This window comes from Thermobia domestica, chromosome 9 (genome assembly GCF_964235325.1).
Source record: "Thermobia domestica chromosome 9, izTheDome1.hap1.1, whole genome shotgun sequence".
In the NCBI taxonomy this organism is placed as follows: domain Eukaryota; kingdom Metazoa; phylum Arthropoda; class Insecta; order Zygentoma; family Lepismatidae; genus Thermobia; species Thermobia domestica.
The window spans coordinates 66817873-66843910 of NC_137462.1; the positions used below are offsets into that span (position 1 = coordinate 66817873).

General features: G+C 32.7%; 1 protein-coding gene across 1 annotated transcript in view; it reads left to right on the forward strand.

The window, feature by feature from the left end:
• LOC145660858 (uncharacterized) overlaps positions 1–24773 on the forward strand; it is a 270816-nt gene extending 246043 nt beyond the window's left edge. Inside the window, exons 5-6 of the mRNA XM_081726283.1 lie at positions 24195–24350; positions 24645–24773. Of these exons, the coding sequence (XP_081582409.1) occupies positions 24195–24350; positions 24645–24773 (285 nt within the window). The remainder of the gene's footprint in view (positions 1–24194; positions 24351–24644) is intronic.
• The last annotated feature ends 1265 nt before the right edge of the window (positions 24774–26038 follow it).

A 26038-nucleotide genomic window follows, 5' to 3' on the forward strand; every position in this document is an offset into this window, starting at 1 on the left:
CCTGTTGACTCAATCTCCTGGTTGACTTTCGAGGACTTCTTGTCATTATCTCCTCCACCTGCATCTTTAATTCAGGTGTGCAGACAGATGGTCGTCTGTTCCTGGGAGCCATTTTGAACCGATCCTGTACGTCGCCATTTTTCAATCAATTCCTGAATGGTGCTTTTTTCGTTGGAAATTTCTCCCGAAACAAATTCTTTGTTTTCACAAAAGATCCAGTGAGAATGAACCCTTCAACAATGGCAACACGCTCGGGTATCGAATACGGCATTATCACACACTGACACTCACCCGGCTTAACACAACGAGGCCTTTTTCTCAACTGGTTTCGACAAGTTTCACTGGCTGCGGCTGCACGTGACTGCTGCAGGTCACGTAAGTCGACCCGACCTCGACACGCCATCTCTTGGTAGGAAGGTAGATTATTTAAGTGTTGCCAAAAACACAATATACCAGAATATTACGACGGGCCGGTTTTACGTGCCGCACACTGTATAAACAAGAAAATTTCATTAAAGGTCAACGACTCTTAATCAAAGCACTAGGACAGAAACCCGGAATTCCAGCTTGTTTTTCCAACAAATATAAATTAATAGGTGAAATATTAGAAAAAGTGAATGAAAATTCATATAAAATAAAATACGTGAATGAAAAGAAACAAACCAAAATCGACACTTTCAATATCCGAAGATTAAAATTATACAATGAGGCATGTGAGAATTAAATTTTAAAAAAAGAAAAGAATATTTATTATCCTATGGTAGTATTATTTTTCTTCTTTTACCGGGCGAGTCGGTGCGCACGGCTGACACACCTTCTCAGAAACATAACATCTTTTTCTGACATTCAGGAAATTGGATGTCTTTTGAAGACAATATGGTACCATTGATAATCTAATACACAAAACATTGGCTTAGAACATTGGCTTAGAACATTGGCTTAGAATGACTTTCGCTATTTTAAAAAACTATCAACTTGAAATTTTACATTAGTTTCTATCTGTTATTTGAGGCAGCTGACTCGGTCTTCGTTAACCGAAAAGTAGGCTGCTTACAGCAAAGACTAGAAATAAGTGCTGACGAACGTACTCAAATACGTAAAATTTCGACGAGATACCACAGAGTTCATGATTGATTTTAGTTTTTAGCTTTTAAAAAAAGTTTTTAAAGTCACATATATAAACATTTCAGTAGCGATATAAATAGTACAGTAAAGAATAAATTGATATTTTAAAATAAATTATGGTACTCACCTATGTAAGGTTCCATGTACATTAATTGTAAGCGCGAAACCATCCATCATTATTCTAGCGCATAAATTCCATACACACTAACTCTTAAGGTTCTATCGTTTCTTTGGTTTCCATAAAGCTCAAATATTTAATAATAATATATTTATACTAAGCTTCATGTCTGTAACGAACTTTATCGTTCATAAGTAGGTTAAATTTAAGATCATAGATCTAAGATTCACTTTCAATCTTCTATTTAATAGCAAAATATTTAAAAAAAGACAAAAATAATAATCTGAAGCTATAAATATTTAATATTTTAATAATTAGAATACTCAATTACTTAAAAGCTATTGACAGATTAATAAGTTATTAATTATTGATCATTTATGTTATTAAGCTATTAACAACCTAGCTACAACAAATATTAACTTATGACATAAATATATGCTAAGCAATATTTATACGTTGCCATTTTTAAATGAAAAATAATAAATCCAGTTTAAGAAAATCGATCAAATATTCGATTTCAGATGCTGTACTACGGTATAATTTAGAATATATAATGGTTAAACATTCATACTATTTATGAATTAAGATGCCATTTAGTGTTACCTATTTTGGTTAATTTTAATTCCTTTCGAGCTACATGGAACCAACAAATTAACATCAAGATTTTAGAACCTACATCCTAGTGTTTAAGCCACGATTAAATTATTTAATTATTTATTTCCTATCTACACTTAATTTATGAGTTTTCTCTACAACGCATACAGATTATGGTAATTCTTCACACCACGATATTAGTATTAGGAATTCTTTATTTTATTATTATAATGTATTTTTGATTTTGAAAGAGAAAAGGTAAAAAGAACAACGATCTTTTATATCAACTATTATATGTTAACATCACCAACGCTTCAATGTAATTTCCTTCAAGCGCATTCTTGCACAACTCACACTGACCTACATTCTTGTACACAAGGCCAAGGCTCATCACGGTCAAGCACTCATGTAATAAACACTATCCATTTAAATGAATCTTCTTTCACCATCACACAACAAAATCTTAACACCACTTTTCTTTTTCTCTGAGATTTATCTGAATCCCTACCCCTACCCCAACCCTTCCAAAATTTTCTGGCCATACCACGAACATGAAGAAAATCTTCTTGATGACCAACGGACGCAACAAGTTACTTTAAATGGTTCAAACACGATAAAATTTATCGCAATGTGAATGCATTTTATCACCAATGGATTCTCCAATTCTGTGAAAATATATCATCAACCCACACCGAGACACTCACCAGGAAAACTACTAAAATTTTGGAAAACGTTCGAAACGGATTCCCCCTCGCAACCATTGCAGAAAAAGACTGCGATATCACACTTTTTCTCCTGGAAATACGTAACTAATTCCAACTCATCACTTTACAGTGTGCAACCCTTGTTATGTGTTTTTACGCCATAAGTAATTACAACTGATGAAACTAGTGAAAAGTGATGGCAAATAATTTATTAAAAATAGTTTTTTCAGTGGAAAGCTTCACAGAAATCAAAGAGTGGAGATTTGTGTTCTTTGTGTTTAAGTGCAAAACGCAGTGAAGTTAACAACAAGAAAAATCATTATTTTTGTTCTTTTAATCATCTCTTATCAAAGATGCGAGCACTTGTGCGTGAACATCTGTATCAGCATATCAAGTGTCATGACATGTCGGCCAGCGTAGGTACAAAGGTATCTTACTAACTGTAAAAGCGAATCACAACTCATACCGCCGATAAAAGAAAAATCTTAAACTTTCATTCATTGGTAGTAGGCGTAACCTACGATATCTGTGATTCATTCTAGTGACTTTCTCATGTTTTGTTTTTATGTCGCCAGATGGCAGCACATGCTGGGACAACTCATTAAACACACTTTGTTACGCATCCTATTGTGCTAAACGGAAACTACAAGCTTTAATATTGCATAAAGCAAAAGACAATTTTTGCGGAATATATTGCCAACCTGGGTTGCTCTTGATAAAATTTAGTAAAACTTGAATATGTAGAGCACTCTGAGCTCCCCAGATTGATCTAATTTGCATGAAGCAAATCTATATCTACTCGCATTTATATGAGAGGTAAGTTTGGGGATACTCCACCACTGGTTGCATTGATTGAGGGCCAACCAGAGCCCTATTAAAATGATAACAACAATGTCTACTTAAACATGTGTATTTTAACAGAACTAGTAATCATTTATGTGTAAAGTGTTGTTTGTGTAATGAAGACTTAAGAAAGTGTAATTTAATGTGTAACTCATGTATAACGAATTGGGTTAGCACAGAATTTGGTTGTGACACATACCTGTTGTTGATGATTAGTCGAACCAAGCACTGAATGATCGTATACCAGTAACAGCAGTCGGTTGTATTTCAACGTTGAACTTCTTAGACTGTTCTCTTAGTATTTGAAGTTAATAATGTTTTAACTTAATGAATTGTAGAACTTTAAATGCTACTTCTCTAATATTGATCCTCTGATAATACTACTCTGATAATGATGTCATTGAATAAAATAAAAGGTTTTTATACAACTCAAACTGCTGACGATCCAGTAATACGGTTTCAGCACTCGGGCCGATTTTCGTCCACGTGCGTCCCAGATCTAAAAGATCTTATTCAACCAAATTCTCATAACCTCAATTCAATCATGATGACACGAAACTATGTCACTTTCTTGATGTCCTCATTGTCCGAAGAAAAGTGTGAATGTTAACAAATTTATTACATAACATTACAAGCTCTTGTTGATAGACTAGAATTCATACAATTTGAAGTATACACATACTGTATTCTTTGCACATATCTCTTTAGAGATAAACAAGAGTAAATTAGGTCTCCTGAAACTCAAGACCATACTACAATTAAACTAAACCAATAATTAATAATTATCTATGGTCTTGACACCCCCGCCGACAAGACTCCAGCTTGCCGTCGCAAGTGGACGCCAAGAGCTATATATGAAACATCAAATCTTTAAGATATATGTAAACCAGTATTAATAAATATAAAATTGAAAATAACTTACTAAATCTATGGTGAAAATTGTTACCATTTATTGTAAATTGAACAATTGCTACTTTATCAATTGTCAATGAATTTTGCGTGATGCCTCTAATTTGGGTTTTCTCCGGAATGACTATTGCGTTTGTCGGTAATAATTTATCACTTATTATTGACAATTGTGATCCCGTATCAATTGTCGATCTTATTCTTCGGTTTGCTATGTAAACTGGTAAAAATACCATTTCATTGTCACAATCTATTGAGGCTACTATTTCTCTAATCTTCTTAACTCTATTTCCTGTAAATGTGCCTCGTTCATTTACAGTTTGTTTCAGTTTAAAGACTGAGTAGTTGGATTATAATATGTCACTCCATTTAATTGTTGTGGAACCATTGTTGGTACCGCAGACTGAGACTGTGGAGGTTGTTGAGATACCATTGGTATCTGTTGATAATATTGCGGCGGAAAATTAGGCTGAAATTGCGGATTATATTGATAATTATTCGGGAAATTATTTTGAAAACCTCTTCCGCGCCAATTTCTCCTGAAATTTCTTTGTCCTCTTCCGTTACCGGATCTGTAATTGTTTCCACGACCTCTATTATTTCCATTATTATATTTGCCATTATACGACTGATTATTGTCATAGTTTCTATTGTTTCCCCGAAATTTCTGATTTCTAAAATTTCTTCCTCTAAATCCTTTTCCTCGATCTGACCTATGTTCTCTATTTTGGCCTTGATCCTGACTACCGTTTGACTCCTGACCTTGATCCTTATTATGATTGAACTGTGATGCATTCGTTAATGCTACTTGTAAATCCTCAATTTTCTTTTCTAATTTTGAAATTTGCGCAACACTAACTGGCTCTTTCTTAATTTCTTTGTCTTCTTTCTTTCTGATTAATAGCTTATCTATTTCTATATCACTATCGTCACTTTCTACTTGTTCTTTCATTTTCTTTAATAAATCTTTCACCGTTACTTTCCTATCTTTATTATCTCTCTTCTGTCTCCTTTCTATTTTACATTTATTTTTCTCTACTTTTTGTAATTCTTCTAAGAATTCTTCTAATGATACAAAAGTTTTTGTTCCTACTTTTTCCATAAAATATGGCAAAAGTCCTGCTGCTATTAATCCTATTTTCTTTGTATCGTTCATTTTCTCGTCTATTCTATCTGCTAATGTAAGAATATCATACGCGAAATTTATCACAGGTTCATCTTCTCTCTGTAACCTGTCTCTAATCCTGTCTTCTAAATCTAGGTTAAAATTAGAATTTGTAAATTCTTCTATCAAATCTTTTTGTAGATCTTTATAGGAAATGTCAGCTACATTTTTTCTTTTCAAAAATAGCTTTACCCATTGTCTACCTACACCTTTGAAAACTGTGGTTAGCAGTGTTTTCCTTTTATCTTCATCGTACCCTGCTATTTCGCAAGCGTCATCGAACTCATCAAAGAACGCAACTATGTCTTGATCCTTTATTAAGTCAAACTTTGGTAATCTACTCATATCCGTAAATATTGCTACTCTTCTATCTGATGTCGCCATATCTTTATTTTCTAATTCTATTTTAGGTTCTTCCTGTTCCTTATTTATTTTTACTTGTTTTTCTTCTTTTATATCTGGATTTATTTCTTCAAATTCACGTGGGAAATCAAACGTTTTTACCGATACAGGACTACCTGGAAAATTTGAAACTGGACCCGGTCTAAAACTTGGTGTTCCTATTGTCTGATCTACTACACAGTCCTCGTTTAACTTCTTGCGTCCCCGCGGAGGTGTTAATAAACGTACTAACTTATCGACTCCTACGTCTACACCTTCTAATGCTTTCTGTGCTCTAGTTATAATTCGTCTTTCCGTCATTAAACTATACTTATTCTAAAATATGTATACACATATTATATAGTTCTAAACCCTTCGTATAAGCTTGTACACAAACACCTTTTGTATTAATCATGTAATAAGGCAAATAAACTTTTATAACACAACCATTTCTTAATAATTCATAAGGAATTCTTATGATTACTTCTAACTTATTAACTACACACATAATTATTGTTACCAAATGGAAAAATTAGTCATTATTATTATTATTATTTAACTTCATCACTGTTTTACACATTTCGCGAGGGTGGGCGGGAGGGTTTAGCAACTATCAAGCAAGAATGCGGGATGTAAACAACCATGCCTTGGTGGTTATATAATCTTATGATAAACTAGTTTCGCCGGGAATCGAACCCTAATCATACTCCACCATGCCTAAATTACTACTGGAATCGTTACAATAGTCAAACTGACCTCACAGCATCTCCACTATGCCGTCTAATTACTAGGATCGTTACACTAGTCAAAATGACTCACAGCATCTCCATCATGCCAACCTGGGTTGCTCTTGATAAAATTTAGTAAAACTTGAATATGTAGAGCACTCTGAGCTCCCCAGATTGATCTAATTTGCATGAAGCAAATCTATATCTACTCGCATTTATATGAGAGGTAAGTTTGGGGATACTCCACCACTGGTTGCATTGATTGAGGGCCAACCAGAGCCCTATTAAAATGATAACAACAATGTCTACTTAAACATGTGTATTTTAACAGAACTAGTAATCATTTATGTGTAAAGTGTTGTTTGTGTAATGAAGACTTAAGAAAGTGTAATTTAATGTGTAACTCATGTATAACGAATTGGGTTAGCACAGAATTTGGTTGTGACACATACCTGTTGTTGATGATTAGTCGAACCAAGCACTGAATGATCGTATACCAGTAACAGCAGTCGGTTGTATTTCAACGTTGAACTTCTTAGACTGTTCTCTTAGTATTTGAAGTTAATAATGTTTTAACTTAATGAATTGTAGAACTTTAAATGCTACTTCTCTAATATTGATCCTCTGATAATACTACTCTGATAATGATGTCATTGAATAAAATAAAAGGTTTTTATACAACTCAAACTGCTGACGATCCAGTAATACGGTTTCAGCACTCGGGCCGATTTTCGTCCACGTGCGTCCCAGATCTAAAAGATCTTATTCAACCAAATTCTCATAACCTCAATTCAATCATGATGACACGAAACTATGTCACTTTCTTGATGTCCTCATTGTCCGAAGAAAAGTGTGGATGTTAACAAATTTATTACATAACATTACAAGCTCTTGTTGATAGACTAGAATTCATACAATTTGAAGTATACACATACTGTATTCTTTGCACATATCTCTTTAGAGATAAACAAGAGTAAATTAGGTCTCCTGAAACTCAAGACCATACTACAATTAAACTAAACCAATAATTAATAATTATCTATGGTCTTGACAATATATATATATATATATATATATATATATATATATATATATATATATATATATATATATATATATATATATAATGTATATAAATGAACACTATTTTATCTGCAAGATTTTTATTACTTCGTATTATTATTTTCAACGTTTGAATATTGCAAATGCAATTTTAATAGCAATATTCATACATCAACATTAATTTTTATATCTATCTCTTTTGATTTATATCATATTAAGAATGTATATATATTTTTATTTTTATTTTTCATGTAAATTATATTTTTATTTTTATTTTTCAACAGCACGAATGTGTCGAAGTTTTACTCGCCAGGGGATGTTATGGGATGTCATATGGTACTTTAGAATATTCATGAGATATTATTAGATATTATAGGTTTAGATTTCAATTTTGGTAATATTACAATATTTTATGTTATGTAGATTAATTTTATTCACATCATCATTTTACTCATTAAATCATGTCACACAAATAATAGGAATAACATCATGTCATGAAAATCATTTAGTTTGCTGATGCTTTATTATTTCATTACGAAAAAGCAAAGACTGCAACCTAGTTGCATTATGTTAACAAGAGAATTTATACAATGAGGTTATTACGTTTGTCAAACAATTACAATTGGATCAGCGTTTTTACTTTCAAAATTGAGAACAGAATGTCTATGATATTGTAAGAATTGTGTATCTTTTTGTTTTTTAAAAATTTCTTAGATTGACAAAATTTAAATCATCCGAGAGATTGTGTCTGGAGATTCTAAGGATTTTTGGTCAGCAGAATGTCCTGTCCCAATTGAGTTTCTCAAGATTTGCACGTGCTAGCTGGAGTATGTTGTTATCATGAATATCTCCGATATCTGCAACCTCAATATCTTGATTATATAAAACCGTTTCCTTGGAAAGAGAAATCAGTTATTAAGAGTTTAATAAGAAGTTAATAAGAAGCGAGTTAATGAGAAGTTATTAATCCGACGTCAACGAGAAGTTTAAGAGTTATCGAGTTGACATTCATTAGATCAAACATCGAAATAGTAATCTGACATGTTGCTTTACGATACGGACTTATATCCTTAGTAACGAGTCGGGATAAGTTATTTTAATCCGAGTTTCGGAAAGTTCGTACTCGAGTTTTATTCACGTATATTTTACGAGTGACAAGTTCATCTTTCCATGGACGCTTTATAGAATTTCGAGCTGTACTGCAGATGAGATTACCTGACATCATAGAACCAGTAGTCATCCAGGTATGATATTTTTAACGCCAGATTTCCTTACTTTCAATCCTCATGACCTTTCAGATATTTAATCGAGTCAATCTAAGAATACTAAATTCATTGACCAATAAATTGTTATAAATTGAACAATATGCCTTTCTCTCAGTTAAATAACATTTCCATTGATCACAACTAAATTATTCTTGAAGTTCATGCTACACATCTTGCCTAACTTTTAGGGGCATGTTGAGAGAGAAATTCCAGATATTTCTCTTAGATTAGTTTGGTCTCCTCATATTTGCTACTATCCCCACATTCACTTCGTATAAGAGTAGACCAGGCCAGCAATAATGAAGAAAATCAAAATTATGTCGGTCCGTATCCTGTGTTTGAGTTCTATGACCCGGAGTCGCGTCCAACGGAAGAAAGACTACAATTGGACGGCTGGCACCAAGAACGTGCGGTAAGTGGCGAGGAGTTCAACCTGCAGAAGGAAACGCTGTCTTGTGAAAATGGTGTTAGAATTTTAATAACAGAGGCGCTCATCGAATTTAGCGATATTGTCGAAGAGAAAAATGAGGGTTTACAATGTTTTATCACCGCATCCACCATCACAAGTCTTGCGATGCGGACATATCGTACTTCCCACTTACCTAAGAATACTATTCCTGTACTTCCCACGTTGCGTTTCCATCATGAGACCAAGTATAGTAGTAAAGCTATGAAATGGCTTATGTATATGGAAGACCAATTAGGGATAGGAATTCAACATAAAGGGGGAAATGTGTATTGGTAAGTAGAAGGTCGATGAATGGCACGAAGGACTCAATGCTGTCTTCGAATATTATGGTTGTTACTATCACTCTTGTAAACAGTGTTTCCCTTTTAATCTTGACGATGCCATTCTGAACGAAGCTCGTGACTCATATAATACAATGGAGAAACGATATGACCAAACCATGTTCCACTGTAGGTACCTAAAAAGTGTGGGTCTAACCTTATACGAAATATGGGAATGTTCTGGGGCCAATAACGAAAAGACGGATAAAGAGGTACAAAGGTTTATTCAAGAGCGTTGTACTAATCTGCCTGATTTCCTTATTCCCAAGAATTTTTACAACAGCGGCCGCACGGAGTTCTTTCGTTTCTATGTCAATTGTACGAGTGATAAATGTATAGCGTATGTAAATAGTATTTACCCTTGGGTAATGGCACGTAAAACTATGGCCGTTAATTCACCTAAAATATGTACGGGGCCAGACTTTCCAGATGTGGGAAGTATTCACGGAGTCCTGAAATGTTCCATATTGCCTCCAAAAGACCTCTATTTTGCAATTCTTAAGTACGTTGCAGGGGGCCGATTACTCTTCAGTGTTTGCCGTACATGTATAGGAGAAGAAAACACTAACGATTGTACTCATAGTGATACTGATTGTGTTCTCACAGGGACATTTTGTACTCCAGAGTTACATCGTGTTCTTCAAAAAGGTTACAAAATACTCGATATACACGAAATAAGGGAATTCGGACTCCTGGATCCTAAAGAGAAGAATTCAGATGGTTTGTTCGGATCTGATGTGAATTACTTCCTTCAGATGATGCAGGAAGCCTCTGGTTTCCCCGCTTATTATAAAACGGAAGAAGACAATCATAAATATACCGAGGAATATTATGCCCATGAAGGTATACAGTTGAAATCTGATAATATTAGGATTCACCCGGGATTGAGGCGATGTGCGAAACTATATCTCAATTCATTATATGGTAAATGGGGCAACGCACAGACATGTCACAGACTGTAATTGTAAGTGATGAAAGGACGTTTCCTAGGTATTTAACGACGGCAAGGTACGAAATTCAAAGTGTGGTACCAATTGATGATGAGCATCTAATTGTCAATTACAGAGACATTGAAACTGAAAACGTACCTTTACAGTTTTGCAATGTCATACTAACCGCACTTCTTACCTCGTGAGATAGACTTAGACTGTACGAGTTACTGACGACTGTAGGACTAGACAGAGCGCGATTTGCTGTGACACCAACAGTTTATGTACCTACAGAAAAAAGATAAGGAACTTTTGTTACCGCTCGGAAACTATTTCGGTGATGTGACAAATGACGTACCAGAAGGTTGGGAGTTTACAAGATTTATCTGTTTAGGAGCAAAAAATTACGCTATGAGGCTAATAAATGCCCAAGGGAATGTTCGGCATATTTTCAAAACTAGGGGATAATATTAAACGTTAGGACCTCTCAGAAAATTAACTTAGGGAGTTCCTATAAATTAGCGTCTGGATAATTAGTCCATAGTAATAGAAAATCCAAATAATATTGTGCGTAGACCAGGATTACGCATCTTTAGCTGTATAGAGACAAAGACACACCGTGAGGTCAAGAAATAACGTAAACATATTGAGGAATATGACGTAAGTGATGATGAACCTATAGGAATACGTGCAAGTGTACTTTACGGTTAAGATCCACGAATGAGTAAATGTGACTTGTATTAGTGTCTCTTATTTCACGGATCGCTCCACATAGAAACTCGTAACAACAATCGTAGATGTGAACATACTAAACATTTATTTATTCCTAATTTATTTTTCATTTATTTCTTATGTTGAATCGCTTCTTGTAAAAGCTCATAAGTACACTCTATGAGCATGACGCATTAAATATTTCCGTTTGGTGTGAAAACTCGAGAGCTTTAATATTCTTATAACCTAGTGATTTTTAACCGTTTCGTGTTCTTAGAAAAGTTTTTTCTTGTTTTTCACCCTCTGTTGATATATATATATATATATATATATATATATATATATATATATATAGCAAATGCTCTATTCATTTGAGTAAAAGATGCTAAAGTATCAACATCCCTCTACTATTTTAATTGCTGGTTCTTCGAGGGCTGGTAGAACTTCTTTTGTAAATCACTTACTTAATGAACGTGATCAAATGTTTATTATAAAATTTAATGACATTGTATGGTGTTATGGTATATTAATGACAAAATTAAATGCAAATGCAAAAATACGTTTTGTGTTGAGAATGCCGACATGAATAATTTTGAAATTAAAATAAATTCATTATTACTACTTGATGATTTAGTATCAGAAACCAATGGTGATGTTGCTAATTTATTTATAAAGTATCTATATCATAAAAAGTTAACTGTAATACGTATTTATTAAAAATGTATTTCCAAAAGGAAAGTACGGACGTGATATTAGTTTAAGTGCAGATTTTATTGTAGTATTTAAAAATCCTCGTGATTCATTACAAACACAATGTTTATCTAGGCAAATTATGCCTCGGCATAGTAAAGAAATCGTGAATGTGTTCGAAGAAGTAACACATAAACCTCACATTTATTGTTTTACATGACATAAAACAAACGATGGATTGCAAATACCTACAAATATTTTCCCAATAAAATTATGTATGTGTACGCTAACGTGAAAGACATACATACAGAACTTTTTGTTTAGTCTGCATCAAGATGTTGAAGGTGAAACAACACTAGAACAGTGCAAATGCATGAGTTTCAAAACGAAAAGAAATTTAAAAAATGCTTCAGGGGATTTAATAAGAACAATTTCTCAAGTAGCAAAAAACTCTTGACAGAAGAAAGGTTAACGTAGACATAAAAAGATATTAGGTGCTATATCTCAGCAGCGTACGGCTTTGAAAAAGTAGTTGCTAGTACAAAAAGGTGGTGCGCTTCTACTTCGGGACCACTTCTTGCAGCAGTAGGAAGTAGTATTTTTAGTCGTTAAGTATGTCAGAATTACGTAAAATGATTCCAGTTCCATAGAATGCTGTACACGAAATTCAATCCAATCTTAAATCTATAAATTCACATCAATCACGTTTAGATGAAGAAATGAATAATATTTTAAAACGTGATATTAGTGAACAACAAAAGTGGAAATTATATCAAGCAGCTTGGCATCGTTATTTACAGTATACTTCATCTTCTCATAAACCTATTACATAACCTATTATTTAGGAAGAGGAAGAAAAAGAAAAATCATTATCATTATCATCATCATCATCATCAACAACAACTTTCCAACATGATAACAATACTTCTATTATAACATTTGTATCAGACATTTTACAATCAGTACTGAAAACACTACGTAGGAAAACAAGATCTATTATTAAAGCAGTTAACAAGTTCAGATAAAATTCAATGGGATAAGTCTGGTATAGTACGTATTCAAGGAAAAACAATACCAGGTTCAAATATAGATTTAGTAAATGATGTTCGTACAAGAAAATATTCAAGAAATCTTACAGGTATTCATGAAATTAAAATTTATTAGAAGTTCTTAATGTTCCTAAAGAATTTATTGGTACACCTATTAGCACATCAGCATCAAAAGCGAATAATAATAGCGGTATTAGTAGTAGACAACGTAGTTGCAAAGTAAGAAAATCACCTAGTCCTGCAGCATTAGCTAATTTATTTAAAAATTGGAAAGGATATAGTATGTAAAAAATTACAAAATTATTAAAAATATGTGATTATTCAAATCCAGATTCTTCATCAAGTATACAAACATTTCATCGTAAAACAAGTTATCTAAAAAATTAAGAAACATTTCCGAGATGCTGATATATATACCAGCTCGTAAAGTATTTGAACGTAAAAAGTATTATGTTAGTACACCAAAGGAAACATTACAAATGGATTTACCAGATATGCAAAATATTGCAAAGTATGATAACAATTGTAAATATATATTATGTTGTATTGATATCTTTTCACGTTACACATATTGTGATTCATTAAAAACAAAGGTCCTGAAATGGCAAAGGCAAAAACAAAAATGTTTAAAAGATTTCAAGTTGCCCGTGTTTAACGTACAAACAGATTTAGGCAGTAAATTTTACAATTGTAATATAAAACAATTGTTTAAAGAATACGAAATTAGTCATTATAGTATTAATTCCGAAATTAAATGTGCTTTAGCAAAACGTTTTAAACGCAGATTTAAAAAATTGTATCGTTATTTTACCGCAAAGAATACTTATCGTCATATACATGTATTAGATCAAATTGTAGATAAGTATAATCATTCATATCAGTAAAGTATTGAAATGACACTTGCCTGAGCAAATGATTCCAATCTGAATCAAGTGTGAGAAACAATATACGGAAATAGAATGAATAAAAGGAATATAAGTTGTACATTTAGTCCGGGTGATTATGTCCATGTTAGTAAATATAAACATATATTAAAAAAGGATATTTACCTAAATGTTCAAAAGAAATATATATATTGTTGATAAGTGTATTAAATCAGATCCTGTCACTTATAAATTTAAAGTTTGGAATGGTGAAGAAATTAAAGGAATATTTTATGTACAAGAATTACAAAAAGTAATTATAAATTCAAAGAAAAGTTATCTAATTCAAAAGTATTGAAACGTAAAGATGGGTGAATGTATGTAAAATGGTTGGGATATTCATCAATTATGAATTCGTGGATTAGATCAAATTCTTTTGAGTCTGCAAAATGAATTCAAACTTTACACATGACTTTACGTTACTCTTCCTTCAAATGCAAGTAGCAAATGTTTGATAATAACACTACAGCATCATTTCGAGTTAAAGTAGCACAACCTTCTGATTTTAGTGATGGGGACTGGGGTGTTGCTATAACGCAAATTAATATTGCGTGGAGTTTTATAATGTTGAAAATGAAGAAACTATAATTAGTAATATTATCGAGGATAAAGTTGAACGTCATATTCTTAAAATGATACCATGATATTATTCATCAATTGAATCTATTCTACAGTTGATTCCTGAAAATGTTCGTATGTTACATTATTTAAAATAAAAATCAAATTGTTATTAAATATTCTTTAAAATTAGATCAATGTATGATTAGTATTACACCGGGGTTACAACATATTTTTGGATTTATTATTGAAAATACAGTTGATAATAAAATGTTGTATATACAAAAGTTAGTAACGTTGATGTAATATTAACACGTGTAAAACTTCCATGATTAACACGCGGAAATAATTTAGATTATAGTATTCCCAAAACAATGTGTGCGTTGATATTGTAAACAGTCAACAAAATAAAGGACCGATCGTTCGAAAACTTAGTATATATAATGTACAACACGGGTATATAAAATCTTTGGTGTTTCTCACACCGCAATATGTTAAAGTTGAAAAAAAATCAATAGGATAAAACTAAACTTAAAAGATGAACACGTGTTAAAATTACGATTTCGTTTTGGAACTTCAAATTTGACACTTCACTTTAAACGAAAATGATTTCTGAAAGTATTGATGATAGTTTTTACATATTATTAACATGTTATAATGTTAACGATGGTGAAAATGGGTTATATGGTACAAATTTAAAAATGGAGAACCCATTAAAAGTAAAGTTAGTATTGGACATCTTCCAACCATTCATCATTTACTAGTTGAATTAAACTCAGTATCACTATTTATAAGATTTAATTTTTCAAGTATTTCACATGTTGAATGAGATGAACGTGTAGAATCACATTGTCGCCTACGTTAGGTTTTTCTGAAAAATCAAATCTTGTGGATTCAAACAACCATACATAGATATCGGATATCCACATCAAATTTTTATTTATACAGATACAAAATCAATTTTTAGGTGATACAAAAGCATCGTTATTACCTATAGAAACGATGTCTGATATTAAATACGGAAAATTTCAAACAATTACCTTTGAAGATATTAATTATATTCCACTTGCAGAATTTTGTTTCAACACAATCGAAATACAATTAAAAGATCACGCAGATCGAAATTTACCATTTCGTTCTGGGACACTGACCGTAACACTGCATTTTAAACACTTCTTATCTACTAAATAATAATAAAGATGAGATCAAGACCTGTTTCTTATAACCATGAACGTGGAATACCATATTTTCATCACGGCATATGCATTTTTATCAACGGTCATTTCGTTTTGCTTTACCATTTCTTAAACAAGGTGCAAAAACTGTAGGGTGTCATGCATTACAAATGGGTATAAGAGGTTGCGAGTGATGTATTGGAAATTCGTCCATTTAAAGAATCTGTTTGTGCGCGTATAAAAGAAGCTGGTGATAGTTCAAACACAAAAACCATTAATAAAGTCGGAGGGTTGCTAACTTGTAGCGGAAAGAAACGGTCACGCAAAAGGCTCTTGCAAAATTAAAGTTAGTACAGCAACCAGACGTAAACACATAAACGGTATTTTTCATAATGGCGCTCCTAAATTCAAATAGTTCTGAATGTTGCACCAACGAATTTGATTTCTTTTCTATATCAATGACACAAACAGCTATTGAGCGACTACAAATGCTAAATATCGTCCTATTTCTATATTAATCTCAGAAGGACCTACTGGAGAAACAGGGGAATTTATTCATCCTGCATATCTGTATGTTTATGTACGTTTTAAAATTACATAAGATGATGGTACAAATTTAACTGAAGATGATATTGTTGCACCAGTAAATAATTTTTACATTCATTATTTAGTCAAATTGACATTTCGTTAAATGATAAATTAATTAGTTCTTCATCAGGAACTTATCCTTATCGTGCATACATTGAAACATTATTAAATTATTCTTACGATGCTTGTGAAACGCAGTTAGCATGTGCCATGTGGTATAAAGATACTGCAAAACATTTTAATAAATTAGATAGTACAAATTCTGATTTTCAAAAAGGTGCTAATAAAGTGAAAACTAGTAAATCTTATAACGGTATTTGGGTTCGTTTCTTTTAGGTTACTGTGTGTGTAAATAGATTTAATAGTATTGGGGTTGATATTTGAACGTCCTTGTACTGATTTATGAAAGAAAACAGCCTTTGGACTTGATGATACAAACACAAGTAAACATCAACCAACTAAGAACAAAAATGGTGAAAGTCGGGATTCGAGCCATGGATTTCTACCACTAAATCTATTCCGTGCTAGTGATAAATCCATATATTCACCTCAGCTGAATCATCTGATCGTCCCAATTCTGGTTACCCAGTTCACGGTCAGAAGTTTGGGGAACGTTGAGTGCGATATACATATTCATATTTCATATATTCTGCGAAAAACAATAGCTGTTGCACTACGAAAGCTGTAAACATAATGAAACAAATACATGCACAATACTTAACTTCTAACACAAAATATTATCATATAACATGTACACTTTCACATATTAATCGCGATTACTTAGTATATTAACCCCCACAAAACATATATTTGATAAGTATATTTCAAAGCTTTTTAACTATTATAATAGTTTACATTTTATAAACACTAAAATACTTTTCAGAGTGTAGTACTGTGGCCCCGTATAGCGCTGACGACCGAATACCGACGTATCCGCGCGCGTATTAACGGTAATGAAAGTCGAATAAGCAAAGACGTAGGCGTAAACACACTGTTCACTGGAAATGAGGGATTATAGCACTGTTTGTTGAAATATTTCACTCCTCCCACATGCTGGTTCCATGGTTTATTCTAGTTGACGTAGTCTATTGCATTTCGTCATTCGGTATGATTGAAACTTACAAAACACTTTAACATAGAAATTTATTTCTTTTAGGCTATAATTCTACTAGAAGAATTAGAGACAAAGTGAGTTTTATGAGTTGCATGGTGAATTTTTGTTACCATATCCACTAAATAAATAAAACTGGAGTGGGGAAGAATGTGTTTTATTCTCTGTTGTGGCTGGACTTCTACTCATCACGCCCTGTGAGTGCTGCTTTCTTTTTGCGCAATAGGCGCGTATGGATACACTATTAAAAAGAAAGGTAATTTCCAAAAAACGCTCGGTTTTTACGTACTTGCTTTACTGATAAAAATTGATTGGGTAATTATTACATTACTAAAACCACATTAACCGCTTTTTAACACATGGCACTAAGAATAGTTACGATTTGTCACGAAATATGCAAATTATTGCATTTAGTCCGCTATTGCGTTTTAGTCTTGCAGTTCAGTTTAGGTGGGAGGGCTTAGAAACTAAGCTAAGCTGAATAATTCTTCCAAATTAGGCCATACGAAAAGAGAAGTGGGCGAACAACCGACACAATCCTCTTTCATATATGAGGGTTGTCCAATGAGATATATACGATTGCGTTATAATATTTTGAAATGTACGGACGTCTTCATACTGATATTGTAAGTTTAGGTCGTATGCTTCCCAATAAAGTAAGATTACGTGAAAAATTACACCGTAGTAAAGATAATTTTTGCATAATATCTCCTGAAAATACAAGTCATAAATTTGCACTTGAGGAAGTTATTCTTCATGTACGTCGCATTTATGTAGCCGCAGATTTAGCTATGCAATTAAATAAGCGAATGGTTTCGAAAACGGCCAAGTTACCTCTGACAAGATTAGAGACAAGATCTTATACTATACCTGCACATGTAAAGTCTTACAACCTTGATAATCTCTGCTTGCGTAATGCTCCTAAAGGCCTCGTTATTGGTTTCATTTCTAACATAGCCTTCAATGGGAAATCACATCTTAATCCCTGAGTTTCAAAATTTTAACGTGAAGAAACTGCAGTTACAAGTCGGCTCAAAATCGTTTCCTCCCAACCCCCACCCCTGATTTTAATAACGACTTGTAACTTCTAAGTTACTATACTTTGATTTCAGGTACTGGTATATATTATCAAATTATTCACATAGTGTTACTCGTGATGAATATCCAGACGGATATGCTCTGTATGCTTTTATTCTGTCTCCAAGAGGAACTTTAGATGATATTACTTGGGATGCAGTACGTGATTCCCCTGCAAATTTAAAAGTATCATTTTCAGAAACTTTAACAGAACCTGTTACATGCCTTGTGTATGCACAATTCGAATCCTTACCACAAGTAGACAAAGATAGAAATATTTATACTGATAACACCTTCTAATTTATTCAGTTGAGTATGATGAGAATTGTTATACACTTCTCTGCTTTTCACGATAATGATGAAGAGTTTATTGTTAAGGAGCTAGCCATCGTAAATCCTGACGTTTCCTCTTCCAAAACTGGATTTTAAACCACCATTTCCTTTAAATCAGTTATCTGAGCCGATCATAACTACAAATAAATAGCTAAGTAAGAATATATATGGCATTACCTGGCACGAAGGCGATGTACAGTATTCACATCTTAAGGAAACACGTTAAACAAATTGTTCAAATACTGCAATCATATACACTTACGGAATAACTAGAAAATGTTCTCTTCAAGAAATTCGTCAAAGAAATGTTACAAATTTAGAAGAAATATACCGTCCAAAGTATGCTTCATTAAGTTTTCACGTTCACGAATGTGTACATAATAAACATCGTTTCGGACAATATAGGTGCAGTGTTCATGAAGCATTACTCTATGGAGAATATGTGAAAGTGTAAAACTATGTTTCACATGTGAATAACATTGATAATTACATACTTGCTATGATTAAAAAATAATCTTTATAATATATAGTGTCGAGTTGTTAAAAATGTTACTAGCTGATAAAGTGACTGATGCAAGAGTTACTGAGATTTACCCTATTGACAGACTTCCTGTAACGGTAGAACCTCCTGCTGCACTTGTGATTAATCTCGATACATCTGATTCAAGCGGATCACATTGGGTTGCATTGTACATTGATTAGAAAAAGCAGGATATTACTTTGATAGTCTTGCTATGGACATTCGCAAGGAAATAAAAACATTTTGTGAAAAATACTATAATATATTTTACAAATAATCTAAAATTTCAGGCCGATGATTTTGTGTTGTGCAGATATTTTGTTTCATTGTTTTTGCATCATATTATTTGTACTCAATAATTTCAAAAGTGTTTAAAAATGATTAACGAGAAAAAATCCAAAAAGAATGATGATATCGTTTATAACCATGTAAACATTTAAAAAAACAAATATTTTTATTCTTTTATTTTTTGTTATATATTTACATCTTTTATTTTTATCATATATACAATTTTTTATTTTTTATTTTTTAAAATTACATTCCTGTATTTTATTTTAAATTCCTGAGAAAACTTTTACAATCATGATCATGCATTAGTTTATGCTGTTAAATCTTTCGTATTTCCACCAATAATTCAACTGTTCTGCGTTACGATATGCACATCCTGATTTCTTTACAAATTTTGTGTACAAGAGAAATATTCATTATATATGTTTTCATATAATTCATCTAATGACGGACAATGTTTTGTTTCTAAATCAATGACATTATCTAATGCAAATATTCTCTCAATCAAAAGTGATTTCTCTAAAGCTTTACAGTAAAAAGTTGAATTCTTTACACATTGATATACAAGGTTCCGTATGAATGATACAGTATATCGTGTTTTGTTATTCCACTCCAAGCCCTGTAAATTCAATGTCAACCAAACAATTTGAATTCTGGCAATCTAGCGATAATAAATTATAGTCTATTTGTGATTTTACCAAGCAATGGAAATTTACTATATCACCGCATGCGGTTAAACAAAACTAGCTAATTATGAATTCATTATCATACATTTTAAAAGCTTGAATATCGATAATATACTGATTTACGCATGATGAAATTTCATTTGTGCGGTGAATGAAAAAGGATGTAATTTGTCCAACAAATTCTGTATTTTTTAAAAGATTATAAATTTTACGCATAAAGCATATAAATGAGATTTCACCATGTTCTTGTTCAAACACTTCAGACAGTTCACTAAGAGTTTATCAAGAGATAAGTGCTTCGCTGAAAGTGTTCCTGTATTATAAAGATGAGTACAATCATGAAGAATATTTAACTTACATTCCATGAATTCAATTAGATTATTATTACGTAAATGCACATTATAGTTTTTTTATACACAATTCACATTAATGAAAATTCACATTTTTCAATAGCCTTCTTTATACATTCACTTTCCACCTTTTGACTATTACAACCACAGTTTAAACTCCAAAATTTCGATGTTCTTGATAATACAGCTGGAGATGTTGATGGGGTTTCTGAAACTGTTAGCACTGGTGATTCTATTCCATTAATATCTAATTCTTCATCTGACGATGATTCGTATATTTCTGTTTCAACATCAGATAATACTTCAGTGTTAAGAAGGCAAGGTTCCTTTCTCTCAAAGGACTGAATGATGTATCTGTATATAATTTCCCCTATAACCCATAGTAAAGTATTTTCATACCCGCAAGGTAATCACGTGCCGGCACCATTCGTGTCGCCAAACTTCTTTTCTATTACCACTTAGTATACGGACATGGAAAGTTCACCCACCGCGGCCCCAATCTTCTATTGTATTCCCCGCCGGCACTGTATAATATTCACCTACCGCTGCGTCGATCTTCTTTTGTGTTTGTGTTTGTTTCAATACGTACCAGCAAGGTCATTACCCTACAACACCAACTTTAAACTTCCACGCAACCGTTTTCCAAAAGCCCTCGAAAAGCTTAACTAGTCTCATGAGTTCAGGAGAGAAAGAGGTAAGAAGACGTGCTCTGTATATGTACCAGTATCAAGAACTTTCACATAAAGCGAACAAAAAATAAAGAAAATGAAAAATAAATAAGTATTTTGTACTTCAAAATCCTTTCCTTCCCTGAGAGGATCCTGGGATAATATTGAAAAAGCACTGTCTTCGCATATGGGGGCGCCTTGAGGGTCCTGGATTATTAAGAAGCCAGTGTTTTCTCATATTAAGGCCAGGTGGACATTTTAATTTTATTACATCACAATCAAATTTAACAATGAATTTTTTGTAATATTTCGGAATATAATTCCTCTGAGTTGTCTTTAATGAAAACGAGAGAATAAAAAGAATACGAAAGAATTAGAACTTTTTCTATAGGGATATTCTTTTCTTCTGGGGGCCATTCTCTGTTTCTACAGGGGTATTCTTTACAGGGGCTACAGGGACCATTCTCTGTATCTACAGGGGGTTACATTTTAATGTTTTACGTCATAATTAAAAATTGTTCATCGATTAAATTACAAGAGAAAAAGCTTGTGGGAGCCAGGGATAATGTTTCAGATACCAAAAGAGGTCAGTTACCAAAACATTCTACGAACCAGTCCAACCACCCTAACCTTCTGGCAATAAATGCTACATGACCTACTCACCCATCTAACTACACCTGGTTTATAAACAAGCCCATAAAATGTCAAATTTTACCATCCCCATTGTTGTATACAAAGCGCTCCCATCCTATTTTACATAAGCTGTAAAACCGGATTGACATTATAGATGGTTATCAAATACGTAATAAGATCCCAGGTATAATTCCTAATTATTAAATGTCCAACCCTGTTATATATAAGTATCAAAAGACCTATAGCACAGCTATATCCGTCCGTCTGTCTGTGGACAGGTATCAGAGCAAAATCAAAATCAATTAGAAGTGGTTTCTGCAATCGTTTTAGTGTCCCAAGAATAAGTTCTATTGCCTCCGTTAACCTCACGTTCAAACAAGAAGCGGTTGAAATTACCCATTTCCGGTTTTAACGTTTTATGCTGCAACACAAAAATTGTAGTAGAGAGCAAAATTTTTTCAGTCGATTCAGCATCTTAAGGAAACATACTATTATCATCTGCAACACTGTACCAGAACCGGAAGTGGTTGAAATTTGTTAATATTTCTGCTTTCATAAAGATTTCCATGGAGCAGAAACGGTAAGAGATATCAAGAAACAGTTTTTTTGCAATCTATTGAGCGTCCAAAGAATAAGCTTATTGTCATAAGATAGCCTATATCGAACTGGAAGTGTTAGGAGTCAAACATTTCTGGTTTCAAAGTTTATTGCCATAGAACAAACAAAGTAACAGATAGCGAGACATTTTTTTTCACAACAGGATAAGGTCTCAAGAGAATATGTGTTACTATCCACAACACAGTACAAAAACGAGAAATGGTTAAAATTTTGTATTTTCGGTTAATATAGTTTCCATAAGGCAAAAACAGTAAAATATATCGAAAAGCAGTTCTTTTCTGCAATCGATTCAGCGTCCCAAGAATAGGTTTTATGTCATAGCATAACCCTCTATTTAAACCTGAAGTTGTAGTAGTCAGTAATTTCTGGTTTCAACGGTTATCGTCATACATCGAAAACGGTAACAGACAGCGAAAAGCAATCTCTTTGCGGTCGTTTTTGCGTGTTAAGAGAACATACCATGACCTACAGCACATTACCAAAATCAGGAGTGGTGGGAATTTACTAGTTTTTTTTTTCGTTTCAATACTTATTTTCATGGAGCGAGAATGGTAATGGATAACAAAATGAGATTTTTGACACAGATTGAGCTTCCCAAGAATGAACTTTATCTCTACTTTTATCACTTTTTGAAACCGGAAGTGGTGGATAACACATATTGAATAATGGATAGTGATCACATAATGGATAAAACGGAAATAGCTTTCGACAACCAGTTTTTGATATTCATTAAATATCAAGAATATATGTATTTCACCTCTGGTTTTATTATTTTTATTGCAACCGAAAGCAATAGTAATCAATTATTACTTTCCGTGTTAATGCTAATTTCCGTAGAGGAAATTAGTAAGAGATAGCAAGTTTTCTGATACGGATTCTGCGTCCGAGGAAAATAATCTACAAATGATCTTATTCCTCTATAGCAACCAGTAGTTATAGATCTAGTACTTCAAGTTTGAATATTGAATTCGCATTGTTTGGAAGTCTACCATAATTTCGTAATGTGAAGCGTTCTCACTGGGATTACTACCTTTAAAGCATGTGAATGCTACACATATTGCATATACGTGTGAACTATTAAACTGTAATTACATCCTAACTATTAAATTATATACGCCAGCTATTAACTGTAATGTATTTATTTACATAGGTATAATACAACCTTTAAATTATTCATCTATCCTTATACTTTAATATACTTTTGAAATCGATTAACCAAATAATATTTAACAGTCTAATTTGCAGTTTTTCATTTTTACTTTTTAACCAATCTATTTTAATAAGTAGCTAAAATTAGGTTTTCGTACTGCTTCTGGTTAATCCGTGCTGATTCTGATTTAAGCTACTATTCCATTACCTCCCTGGACTCGACGGGAATAAGCCATTTTGACAAAGTTTTGTGAAACATGTTTCTTGTTTATTACCATGCGGATAAATTTCAATGGAGAATGCAGTTTGATCCTGAAATTCTTCTGCAGGCAAATCGACATCAAGTGTATCCGAATCTTAAAATCTCGATTTTGATGAGCTTGCGAGACACAGTACTCTCTCAGTAAGTTTTTCAAATGTTTTATGTTTTACATTCTATTTATTTTATTTCGTTTCAGCTGCTTATCCAGGAATTTCCACAGCCTCCTTACGTGTATAATAAGTTTGCACGAAAAGGCGGACTTTTTTTTAGTTTTTCGATCGTAATCGCAATGCTTTTGCTGTTGGCACCAGTGATTAGAAGAATTATAGTGGAAAAGAAAACAGGCATCAAGGTAATTTCATTTTCAGTTTAATATACACATTACACAAAAAGTAGTTTTGCTGTTTTCTAAGGTATTTATATAATTATATCGGGCATATGCGTCTCAAGCGACGGATAGAGGGAACACATTCCTCCCCCCCCAAAAAAAGTGGCTAGAAGAGGAAGAGGAAGGCTAAAAGTAGATATATGAAAGAAGTAAAGAAATTGAAGGAACATATGAATGTTATATTTGCTGTTAAGTGGTGTGCTGTTATAATGCTGTTACGTTGTGTATGTAGTTATATGAAACTTGTTTCCTGAGAAGGAACTGTCTTCTGAGTGCCACAATATGGTGGAAGTGAAACAAGAGATGCTACGTTTAATGGGCAGATTAAAGCATGTCAAGACAAAGATGCTGAATGCCAATGGTCATAAAAGATTCAGAAATTGTTAGATCGCAATCGTGAGCTGGCGAAGGTGAAGTAACATTGAGAAATGTATCTAGAAAGAAAAATAGGTGACAGTAAGTTAAAACTGAAAAGTTTAAAAATGGGTAAGTACGAGTTAAAGGAGATTTGTTGAAATTTCGAAGAAAAGTATACACAGTGACCGAACAATATGTAGACAGACCTACATATATAAAACATACAAGACTGTATACCTATTTTTGGGCCACTCTGTATAAGTTCAGACTATGCTTAACACAATAAGAAAGGGAATGTTGAATTAATTACTGAATTTCAAGCACATAAAATTGGTTGTTTATCGCATCGCAGTATCAATTGAATACTTGCAGCTTCCACGTATGATGGATGTAGTTGAACGCATGTGGTGAAGATATAACTAGGAAGCGTGAGTTACAAAAAAAAAAAAAAAAACTCTGGAAAGCTAGGGAAAGAAAGTTGAACTGAAGAATGTAAAATAATGTGTAGATAGTTGAACTGGGGATTAAGAAGGGAAAGCGACAAAAACAGGGAATGCATAATAGACATAAAGGGAATAAGAGGAAAGACAGAGAAATTTTAATATTGTATATGGAGATAAATTGAATGGAAATAGAAGGCTTGCAACGAGAAAATACTACGATAGGCCTAATATATAAATTAGTGATGGAGATGAGTGTCCAAAAAGCCAAATGCAACTTGAGATGATGAAAAGAACACACTCAGTTGTATGACAGAAAAAGAAGAAGAACTGTATTTTGGGCAGTAAAAATGTAAACGAAGTAAAGAATCATCGTAAAGAAATAGTGATACTAATAGACACATTCAAGAATCTATAGCAAAACGAAGAATTAAAAATAGATAATATATTTATTGTGTTTTTCTAAAAATATAAAAGAAAAATATTTAGAATTTGTGATCAAATGACGAAAGAGTTGTCAAATAACTTCTTACAGAGAATTTAGGTTTCATTGTCTAAAAAATGAAATAAAATATATGATAATTAGGGACCGGATTTTAGGGTGCAAAATGTAGTAGTAGGAAAAAGGGAATAAAAGGTGCTGAAAAACCATTTAAAAAGGTGAAAAACAGGTGCTCCTAAGGTAACTTTATTAATGCTATAGTATACAGTTTCCTGAACATTTTTTATTCATTACACTAGCAAATATTGTTAAACACTTGGCTTTAAATGTTTGATATAATTTGCAAAATTGTTTTATTTAATCTCAAATTTGTACAACATTCAACATTCTTGTAATAAAATTGTGTTTCAAAC